We start from the raw sequence: 11,585 nt of genomic DNA, 5'->3' as shown, positions 1-11,585 counted from the left end.
CGATAAGATCAGCCTTGCATTGATTAGCTAAACAAATTCATTATTTGTTCACAGATAAAAAAACAACAACAAAAAAATACCAAACACAAAACGCTACCTTATTTACAGCATAAATATCACTACTTACATGTTAAAAACTGACGTCGATGATCTATTACAGAAAGGGCCTATGTGTAGAGATATTACGTGAAGTTATAAAACAAAACAAAATAAAACATCCCCACTTTTATAATTGGATTATTGCGGAAAGAACATGCCTGACTGTGACGTACAAATATATGCACATTGTATGACATCAGAGGATGTTTTACAAGTAAATTGAAATTTGGATAGAATCTATGCATTTTTGTACTGTTATTTGTACCATAATACACACAATAAGAAAATTAACATTTATATTAAATGACTTATCACTAAATATAGATAATAGAATCTCTCTCTCTCTCTATATATATAAATATATACAGGTAGTTCAATGGATTACCATTGCGCCACTGATTATTAGTTAAAATTCGATAAACTGGTTTTATTGACAATCAATAGACTGTATTAAAATAGATCTAATGAAAAACGTCATACCAGTGAAAGTGATCTTACTTCAATATTTATATAAAGTACTTGCATAAAAAAGAAAAAAAACGAAAATAAAAGGTAAAAAGATAAAAAGACATGGTTAAATGATTTTGTCATAAACATTGGAATATAATATACGGGACACAATTAAATCACTGTGTTCCATTGCATACACTATGAAAACACATGTTTATTGACTATCTTTTTACATTTATAAGCACTTTAAATTGTATCATATTGGATGAGCTGGAATGATACTAATATCAATACTAGAAATATAGGGCGTATATAATGCCATTCTGTTACATTACATACATGATCAACAGTTGAGTAGATCTATATGTGAAGGAATAACCGTACCGCAACCATATTATGATGATAATGCACCATGTTTTATAATATAACTGAATTATCGAAATATCAGAGTGAAATATATTGGGTATTTGCGCAGTATATCAATTTGGTAAGAATGAATAAAATGAGTAAATTTAATCAAAACATGAAATAAAAAGAAAATTTGCTTGTCAAAATATCTTTCACTCGTGAATTCTCAATCTGTATTACCCTCTCTTATATATACATATATAAACTCTAAGAAGAAGATAGAAACATTGCTCCAGATAAACTATAATAAAAGAACGCTTCATTCTATATTATGTTTGCAAAGCAAAGAAAAACACGATAACAATCAAGTTATTAGCCGTCGGAAATGCCCTTCAATCAGCCATTATACATAATAAATGAATCATGCACTATTGTACTATAAGTCAGCTGCAAGCCGGTGAAAAACATGTAAATAATCTTTCATGTATATGCTGTTGAACGCGCTCAATGTAAACAACCGAGCGGTGACCTGATGATCTCATGTAGTTACTGCTGTCATTGGTTTTCCTGTGATCACGTGGTATTATAGTGTATAAAATGCACTGCATAAACGTTGGCCTGACACAGATTATTGGGAAAATCGCAGCGTGGAAAGAAAACTGACGAAATATATTTAATAGTGAATGATACACTTTTACAGAAGTGGAAATACAGTAACGATGAAAGAGCAGACTGAACAGAATTTGAGAGCGGCGGTCGAAAACAGTAGTGGGACTAATAAAATGGAGACAAAGCATTTAAATGGACCAAAAGGTGTTGAAAATGGAAGTGAAATTTGGCGGAATAATACCAATTCAAATACATTGACTAAGTGTGAACTGCATAATAATACGTTATTGTATTGCTCCGAGTGTTGTGATATTGTATGTGGACAATGTGAGCAAGTTCATTCATCACACACGATGATCAAACTAAACGAGGCCAGTAAACAGAGCAAAACGAAACTCGGCACAGAACTGACAAATGTTAAAAACTTGATCAGGTATGCTAATCATGTACTCAAAGATTTGCATTTGTATCTTGAAAAGTTGGCTGTTCTTTTGGCAGAAATCACAACAGAAATTTTGAAAAGAGCAGAAAGTTTACCAGAAGGCACAGAACTTCTTACAGAAACAATACTCACCGATGTTCAAAACGAACATGACCTGCAGTCGAACCGGATCAGGGATAAAATAGTGGAGTTTGAGAACTTTATTGCATCAGCTAAAACAATTGCTGTTAACTGCGAAAATTTATGTAGTGCCGCAGATGATAAATACATACTAATTAAAGGAAATACAGAATTGTTAAGTGCCTCTGACCTTATTAACTCTCTACCCATGTGCCCAAAGGAAAAGTGCATTTACGTGCTATCACCAGTCGCGCCAGTGAAGGATGATCAGAAACTGACACCGGAAGAGACTTTAGGTGATTTTACCAAAGTTTCTGTGCCATGGAGAATCGAAGTGAAGAGGATCGGCTCACTTCGTCCCGAAGCAGTCGCCAGTTCCAGGTTTGTTACCACAATGTGTCCCGAATCTGACGATCAAGTTTGGGTGTGTTGGCAGTGGGGCCCGAAAATCCATCTTGTGAATAAAGAAGGGAATGTGGAGAAAACGATAGATGTAGGCTGCAAGGTGGATGATATGTGTAGAAGTAATGGCAATTTAGTCGTGTCAAGTCACGAGAAAAAATGCATCAAAATCTTTGACTCAAATCATGAAGTTGTGAAGACCATCAACACTGAAAAAGTACCAAGAGGAGTATACCTCAAATCAAACAATGAACTTGTATTATGTTGTGTCCAAAATTTGCACCATAGAAATGGCGACCAAAGTTCCTTGTTGAAATTAGGAGTGGAAGATGGAAGTATCACGGACTTTGGATGTACCGAGCATCTTATTCAACCATGGCGAGTTGCAGTTAATATTAACGGTGACATGTGTGTCTCAGACAGAAATAAGGGAGCCGTTATAGTGTTTGACAAGGAAGGAAATTTAAAAGCTACATACAGTGGACCAGACAATACAACGAGGCATCCTTTTGCTCCACATGCTATTTGTTGTGATCAGTTTGGACAAATATTTGTAGTAGATTACACAAACCATACTGTGCACGTACTCGATCCTCTTGGACGCTTCAGGGGTTTTTTAATAATGGATACAGAGTTGGAGAAACGTGCAATTTTCATGGGGACCAGTTCCCCGTTTTCTATTACCATTGACAGGAGTGGTGATGTGTGGGTAGGGAACAAGTTCGGGTACCTCACCATTCTTAAATACCTCAAATAAATGTCGTCCCTCTGCCATGTCAGCAAAAACATTTTATTATTGTGATATTAACTGTGCATTTAATGCTCAAAAGACGTGTAATACAATCATATTGATTTCTCCCAGTCCTAGTATTGTATGAGTTGTGATAAATATAACATAATGTCATGAACACAATATTTCTTGTTATGTAAACATGATGTTATGTATATACATATATTTTTGCAGCAGTGCTGTAATCAGTAAAGTATCGTGTTGGTAACAAAGGTTTCAGTGTTTTTACTTTCCTACACGCTTAATCATTTTCATATCGTAATGTTGCCTTAGTGACCTAAATTAAGTAGATAGACGACAGATAAGTGGTTGTTTTGTCCTTGAAACTTATTTAATACAGCTAGGTACATTAACTTAAATTTTGATTGCATCTAGCATATTAAACAGAAATGGCTTCCATAGAATAAATGTTAAATTCTTTATATAACGTTAAATTGTATTTTCATTTAATTCCAAATAATTGTATCGAAGAATGTTTAAGGCCATTAAATGTTACATACTGAAAATGAAAATAATTGAAAAGCTTGCAACAGCTTGTTGAATATGATGAGGTATGAAACCGCAGAAATGGCTCATCTAAATGTGTTAAATAAATGTACACATTTATTTTTTATGGAGAATTAAACAAGAGGTTTAATATTGATTTGGTATACGACACCCGAGATGAAACTGGATTTATTGCGACTCTGTTCGCAAATACTTCGCAGAACGCGCCTTTCTGCCCTTTTACCGTGTTTATTATCCTGACACTTCTGTATAAATATCCATTTAAATGTAGCTCATTCTACATCTATTTTCCTCATATTGCCTTGAGATTATGCAATACATTGAAATATGTACTGGCGTGCTCCCAAACTATTTACCTATAATTTTGTAGGGCAGAATGTATTCATGCGTCAATAATGTTTAAACAGAATAAAGAATATTTTGTACGTAGGTTTCTGATCATGCGTTTTTTGGCATACTCATATAACATGGTGTGAGCTAGTTATTGAAGCGTTAACTTTAATTTTCATAAGGTAGCGAAAGATATAGATTTTATACAGGCCATGTACAAATTGAGATTTAAAGGTCCAATACTAAGGAAAGTGAACATTTTAATTTCTTTTAAAAAGCACAGAAACTATTTCATTTTATTGGAAAATGAAAGTTGGTATGTAGAAATTCGAAATAAATCGCAGTATATGTACAATTATTTTTCTATGAAGTATGAAGAAAGTTAAAAAGACCTGGGGGGTCATTCTGTCGATTCATTGAAATTTCAACATAATACACATACATTTCTTTGAGTTCCAAAAACCTTCTGTAAATTTTGACCTGCCAATCTTCATTATTTAGTGTCTTGCAGAAGTCTATGCACTGGCTATGAAAAAAATTGCAAACTCACTTTCTCTTAGTAATGGACCTTTAAGCTATATGAAGTATTCAAAAGTAATGAACCATGTCAGTCGCATAATACAAGAACGGAATATTTTCCATCGTTTCTAGTTGGAGCAGACGCAGTGGTCCAGTGGTAACGCTATCGGACTATGAAACCAGGGATTATGAGTTCGAAACCCGCTCCTCCAACATAATAATTCCATGCATAGTACGAAAACGTGCATTACACCTGGCACGATAAAGAACCAGGGAAGTTTTATCTTTTATCTTGCTCTGTCCTAACACTTAGATTATTAACAGTTTTTTACTTAAATTATTAACGGTGTTTTGGTGGAGTCCCCCATAATTCTGAGTTACCGATGGCGCCTGTGAATAAGCTCAAACACGCGCGCACGCGCGCACACCGTTTCCAGTGTTGTCCCTGTTATTGATGGAGTTGGTTAACCTCACAGGGACACATTATTTATAGGTCAAATGGCGACTTCCCAGATTTTGATGGTGGAGGAAGACCCCAGGTGCCCCTCCGTGCGTTATTTCATCACGGGCGGGCATTTGGGCAGAACCACCGACCTTCCTCGAGTAAGCCAGCTCACTTTTGAAGAATTCAACGCCCCGAGCGAGACCCGAACCCACATCAGTTAGAGGCAAGTGATTCCAAGTCTGCAGTATTAATCACTAGGCTATGGAGGCTCCCAGTTTATAACGTGGAAATTCCGTGGCACTACATAACACGTTTTATATAATGATGAAAAGTATAAAACACTAGTATGAATATGTGGTATAATTTGTAAATACTAAATAGTATCTATTCTGTAGATACTGCGACTACGCGAAAAATGTTTAAGTAAATTATATTATTAGTCACGCAGGCCCGGATCCAAGGCCGGGCCAAAGGGGCCCATGCCCCCCCCCCCCACCGCATCATCCCCAGTTGGCCGAAAAGTGACATTTACTCCTCATGTTTTGGCAAAGGAATAATAATTTCTCAAAATCAGACTCCAAAACGCACCAGTGGCAACCATTTCATACCTACATTTCATAAATTTTCAGGGGAAGAGTCCCCTGACCCACCCCTAAAATGATGGTATAGCCCCCCCCCGTTCCTCAAAAATTCGACCAAAAATGCATCAGAGGCCACCATTACCTTTTTAGGGGGAGGGTCCCCTGACCCCCTTCACCGAGGGGGTACCTCCTTCATTACTTCAGAATTTCGAACAAACAGTGCACTAGAGACCAGCATTTCATACCTGTTTTTCAAAATTTCCCAAGGGATGGGGTACCCCTCTAGTATGTTATAATTACGACCCCACTCCCCACCTCCCTAACACAGGCAGAGTCCCTCTTCCCGTACCTACCCCCTCTCGGCGCTTGACGCCTTCGTTCTAAAGTGGTGCCCCACCTCCCCCCCCCCCTAGTTTTTATTTGTAACTGGTATAGATTTAGGGGCCTCCGCGGAGTGGTTATGGTCGATGACTACGGCTATCACTTGGCTCTCACCGTTTTAGGTTTGATACCTTGCTAAGGATGTAGAATTCTTTTATGTAATAAGTTATCTAGCTGGCTCACGGAAGGTCGTTTTTCTACCGGGTGCCCGCTCGTGCCTGAAAATATGCTCGTAGAGGCACCTGGGGTCTTTATCCAAAAGCTGGAAATTCGCCATATGACCTATAATTTCAACCCCAATAAAATGCAAATACAAAAAGCATGTCTCATGCAGCGGTCATGGAAAACACCATATTGAAGCTTCCTATCTCAAGGATACAAATTGTTACAAAACAAGGGGATATTTTTGTTATAATCTCATAACAATCTTAACGCCATAATTGTTTCAGCTTTATATTATGCAGGTTAAGCATACATGTTTATGAAACCCGATCTTACAAGGCCGCACTCGCTGCGCATAAATCTATGTTAATGCTTCTTTCCTTATCCTTATTGAAGTAATATAATACTAGCATAATATTTGCTCTTATTTTATAGGACAATGTGCACAAAATATACAACAAAAGCGGTTTTAAAGCGATGATCTCAATAAAATGATGTCAGCAAGGGTATTATATCTTGAAATCCTGAACAATTTCATTGTTCAGCTGTTTTGAACGCATATTTAAACAAATGTAAGTTACACATTATTCTGAACAAAAAGATCTGCGATTTAAATAAATACATTTTATTTGTACTTAAGTTCACTACATCAGTAGGCTTTCATAAAAGTATGGAGTCCTTTTATAACATGCTGTAGTCTATAGTTACGTTATATTTATCCGTATGTTATGAATGGTGATATATGACCCCCGAAATTTACTGCACGCTTTCGTTAATTAAAACATTTATATACGTCTGTTCGAAGACGAAATGAATCATTTCACTTCTCTGTGTATTTGTTGTATACCCTGTAAAACGTTATTTCTCTCAGAGTTAAATGCATGAGGTCATATAGATATACGTGATTCATCTACAAACTCTGTTAACTTACAGTGGAAACTGAAACAGCAGTATTTTTCCATATTGACGTTCAAATTTCATATCGAGTGCGTGGTGTCATTTGTGAGGCTAAGGAACACATTTATATCATAAATATTATAAGTGTAATTTGTGTATATAATAAGAAGATTATTAGATTTGCATCAAGAAATATGCACTTGCTCTTTCGCGGAAAGATATTGCGCGACTACATCCGCGATATTTTCGCTGCAAACTCGTGCATATTCTATATTAACCTATACCAGCTATAACCTAGCGCACCACAAATTGTGGTGATAACGAAAAGAGCTATCGACATTTCCTGGTGCAGTCTCGCCGTTTCTATGTAAACACGTGAGTAAAATTTATATTTATCTTATTTTTTATTGATAGACTTTCGAAATCAGAGAAGTAGTTCCGTAACAACATTTTACAACAGGTTGGCTGTGATTTCATTAAAATAATATGAAATTGTGGTGTCAGGAGCTTTTCCGAATCTGACAGTGGCACATTTCATATCGGCCAGTATTCGAACACCATTCTGAGAATAGACACACTGTAATAACATACCTGCGCATGCAAATGTGTAGAAATGATAAATAAACTATATACGCACACACATGAATAATAGAATCTAAGGTTAGAAGATATATACCAGGATTTTTAAAGTTGGTGGCGCTATAACTCTAGTGATGGCGCTATACATAGTGGTGCGCTTACGCATACAATAATACGAACTGCTGACGCATCCGGAACAAAACAAACACCAACATTCTCTAACTGATAATTTTCCTGCAAGGAAATGTTATTAAAGAAAGAAAAACCGACCATAGTTATTTACTTTATGAAACATTCTCTATCTAAGAAAAAAATGAAAAAATACCCAGACCTGAGACTCTTTAGTCAAAGTAAATATTTTTCTTTATTAAAACGTTAATGTAGAATATTTCTAATCTTTAAATATTCTACTTAAATAAACCTAAGTGTACTTTAAATTCAGGTCAAGAAAAATAGTAGCATACATTTTGTTTCAAAAAGATTTGTGTCCAGGAAATATTTGAAGATAGTGTAGAATTTATTTGTTATATTAAGATTCTGAACGTTACTTCCCTTTGTTTTTATACGTCGTTCGCAAAACAAAAGACCTTACTATCACAATTCTTCTGAAAAGTGAGTACAGTGCATTTTCAGTTCCAATCGATTGAATATGATTAATCAATAGAGCTTAGATGTAAAACCTGAATCCATATACAGTAGATTATTTGCGATCATGTAGAGGTTACTACATGTATTTTGTTGAGTAACGTAATTAGGTGTAGTGTGGGATAGGTTAGATACATCGATTATTGTAGAAATTTCGTGGCTTGCAGACAGACATTTTATATATTAAAATTGAATATATCAGCCACTAATCATATACAACAGCGCCACCACTACTGTAAAGCGCCACCACTTGAATGATAGCGCCACCACTTTCAAAAATAGTCGTGTTTTAACTTTTTACTGTATTTTTCGTAATTCTTTGGTGTATGGGAATACGTGTAATTCATTTCTACATCATTTGCATGCGCAAGTATGTTCTTACAGTGTGTCTAATCATCGGAATGGTGTTCGAATACTGGCCGATATGAAAATATGCCACTGTCAAATTCGGGAGAAAAGCTTCTGGCACCACAAGTTGCATATTTTATTGAAATTACAGCCACCCTGTTGTAAAAGTGTTGTTACACGGAACTACATTCTCCGATTTTCGAAAAAAGTTCTATCAATGAAAATATAAGATAAAATTTAAATTTTACTCACTTGTTTACAAGTAGAAACGAGCGATAGCTGCACCACGGAAATGTCGATAGCTCTTTTCGTTATCACCACAATTTGATGGTGGCGCTAGCGTTTAGTAGCCGTGCTATAAGTATTTTCATAACATTTTACCGTCTATACGCGAGGTTGTAATGGAAGCAATTTAAAGATTTTTGTATACACAAGAGATGAATAATTCATTAGGAGCGCTGCTAATGTGTTTGGTTTCCACTGAATAAATGAATAGAAAACAAAATCAGAACATTTTAGTTTATTAATATAGCTCGTGTCTGCATTTTATTCACAAAACAGAACGACAAATGACTGTTCAGCAGTAATCAGAATAATTTAGAGTCCTCCAGACCGTCAAATAGATGAAATTAAAACATAGACAGAAAAGACGTTGGACTATTTCTAATACACTGTAACTTAAAGTGCACATAGTTCTTTCTATTCGGAAAGTCATATACATATTGTCGAGTCGATGCAATTTTAACATATTCTCCCCAGAAGAAAAAAAAATACATAATGAACAGGCCGTCAACTAAATATTGCGTGTCCCCGCCGTCAGGAATACAAATGAGATATTTGTCGTTCTGGTGGATGCTACCATTTCATCCGATATAGAAATAATCTAATTTGTACTAAACTGTGCAACAAAAATCTACATATATTTGTCACTTGATATATCAGCCAATCATCTACTTACATCAGTAAAATTATTATGAAATTACTAATCTTACAGATACCTTGACCGCAGAATTGTTTTTGGAAAAAAATCGGTATATTGAACTTGTATCATGATAAACATCTTCACATATATACTCAGTTCCAAAAGAAAGTGTGCACTTTTTAAGTTTAGATATTTCAAAAAATTCCCCGACGTTTTTGTTTCATTTTTTCATACACTAACTCTCAGGTATAACTAAAAATCTAAAATGCACATCAATTTGTTTACGAACTGATTTAAATTTGGTACCAAACATTATAAGTTTTCATGAAAATAACCGAGAAAAAATAACAGAAAACTAAGTGTAAACTTTCTTTTGGAACTGAGTGTACGTACAGACTCCAAAATTTAAACAGTTTAGTATATTGATAAACTTTCCGTTTGCGGTACCACGAAAAAAAACAAAACAAACATTTTTAAGAAAAAAAAAACTTAAATGCTTAAGGAAACAATTTTATTGTATGTAATTCTTGTGTTGATTGCTTCATTTTACTATCAAGATAACGAAACATCTTCCTCTTCCTTGTTTGGTACAAAATTCAGTGGTTGGCTATCAATTTAACTTTTCTCCACGCTTATGTGTTTTCGTTGTTATCGCTACCAAATATTGAGATTTGATGTTGTTTTATGCTCATTTTTTAGCTCACCTGAGCAGTGAGTTTTTCTGATCGCTCGATGTCCGGCGTCCGTCGTCCGTCGTCTGTCGTCTGTCGTCCGTCAACATTTAGCTTGTGTATACGATAGAGGCTGTATTTTTCAATTGATCTTCATGAAATTTGGTCAGAATGAATATCTTGATGGAATCTAGACCAAGTTTGAAAATGGGTCATCTGGGATCAAAAACTAGGTCAAATCAAGGAAAAACCTTGTGTATGCGATAGAGGCTGCATTTTTCAAATGATCTTCATGAAATTTAGTCAAAATGAATATCTTGATGAAATTTAGGTCGATTTTGAAAATGGGTCATCTGGGATCAAAAACTAGGTCACTAGGTCAAATCAAGGAAAACCTTGTGTATGAGATAGAGGCTGTATTTTTCAGTTGATCTTCCTGAGTTTAAGTCAGAATGATTATCTTAATGAAATCTAGGCCGAATTCGAAAATGGGTCATTTGAGGTAAAAAACTAGGTCACTAGGTCAAATCAAGGAAAAACCTTGTGTATGTGATAGAGGCTGTATTTTTCAATTGATCTTCATGAATTTTAGTCAGAATGATTACCTTGATGAAATCTAGTTCGAGGTCGAAAATGGATCATCTAGGTTCAAAAACTAGGTCACTAGGTCAAATCGAACAAAAACATTGAGTATGCAATAGAGGCTGTATTTTTCAATTGATTTTTACGAAATTTGGTCAGGATATTTGCCTTGATGAAATCTACGTCGAATTTGAAAATGGATTATCTAGGATCAAAAACTAGGTCACTAGATCAAATTAAAGAAAAACATTATGTATGCGATAGAGACTGTATTTTTCAAATTTATCTTCATTAAATTTGGTCAGAATGATTGCCTTGATGAAATCTAGGTCGAGTTTGAACATGGGTCATCTATGGTCGAAAACTAGGTCACTAGGTCAAATTAAAAAATCTTGTGTATGCGATAGAGACTGTATTTTTCAATTGATTTTTATGAAATTTAGTCAGGATAATTGCCTTAATGAAAGCTTGGTCGACATTGAATGGGTCATCTGGGGTCAGAAACTAGGTCACTTGGACAAATCAAAGAAAACACTTGTGTATGTGATAGAGGCTTTATTTTTCAATTGATCTTCATGAAATTTGGTCAGAATGATTGCCTTGATAAAATCTAGGTCGAGTTTGAACATGGGTCATCTAGGATTAAAAACTAGGTCACTAGGTCATATCTAAGAAAATGCTTTTTTAATCTCAAGAGACCAATTTTTTGGTCCTATCTAAATGAAAATTTGTCAGAATATTTGTTTCCATGAAATC

The 11,585-nt window shown here is 35.2% G+C and overlaps 1 protein-coding gene across 1 annotated transcript; it reads left to right on the top strand.

Annotated features, from left to right (window-relative positions):
- The first annotated feature begins 1,509 nt into the window (after positions 1–1,509).
- Positions 1,510–3,472, top strand: LOC123536016 (uncharacterized). The gene has a single exon (XM_045318786.2). The coding sequence runs from the start codon at positions 1,581–1,583 to the stop codon at positions 3,225–3,227; it is 1,647 nt and encodes a 548-aa protein (XP_045174721.2). The 5' UTR covers positions 1,510–1,580; the 3' UTR covers positions 3,228–3,472.
- The last annotated feature ends 8,113 nt before the right edge of the window (positions 3,473–11,585 follow it).

The sequence above is a fragment of the Mercenaria mercenaria genome, chromosome 1, assembly GCF_021730395.1.
Source record: "Mercenaria mercenaria strain notata chromosome 1, MADL_Memer_1, whole genome shotgun sequence".
Taxonomy (NCBI): Eukaryota; Metazoa; Mollusca; class Bivalvia; order Venerida; family Veneridae; genus Mercenaria; species Mercenaria mercenaria.
This window is presented reverse-complemented; position numbering and strand designations above follow the sequence as displayed.

Excerpts from the sequence above, each read along its gene's own strand:
- LOC123536016 (XM_045318786.2), top strand. The coding sequence starts at position 1,581 with ATGATACACTTTTACAGAAGTGGAAATACAGTAACGATGAAAGAGCAG.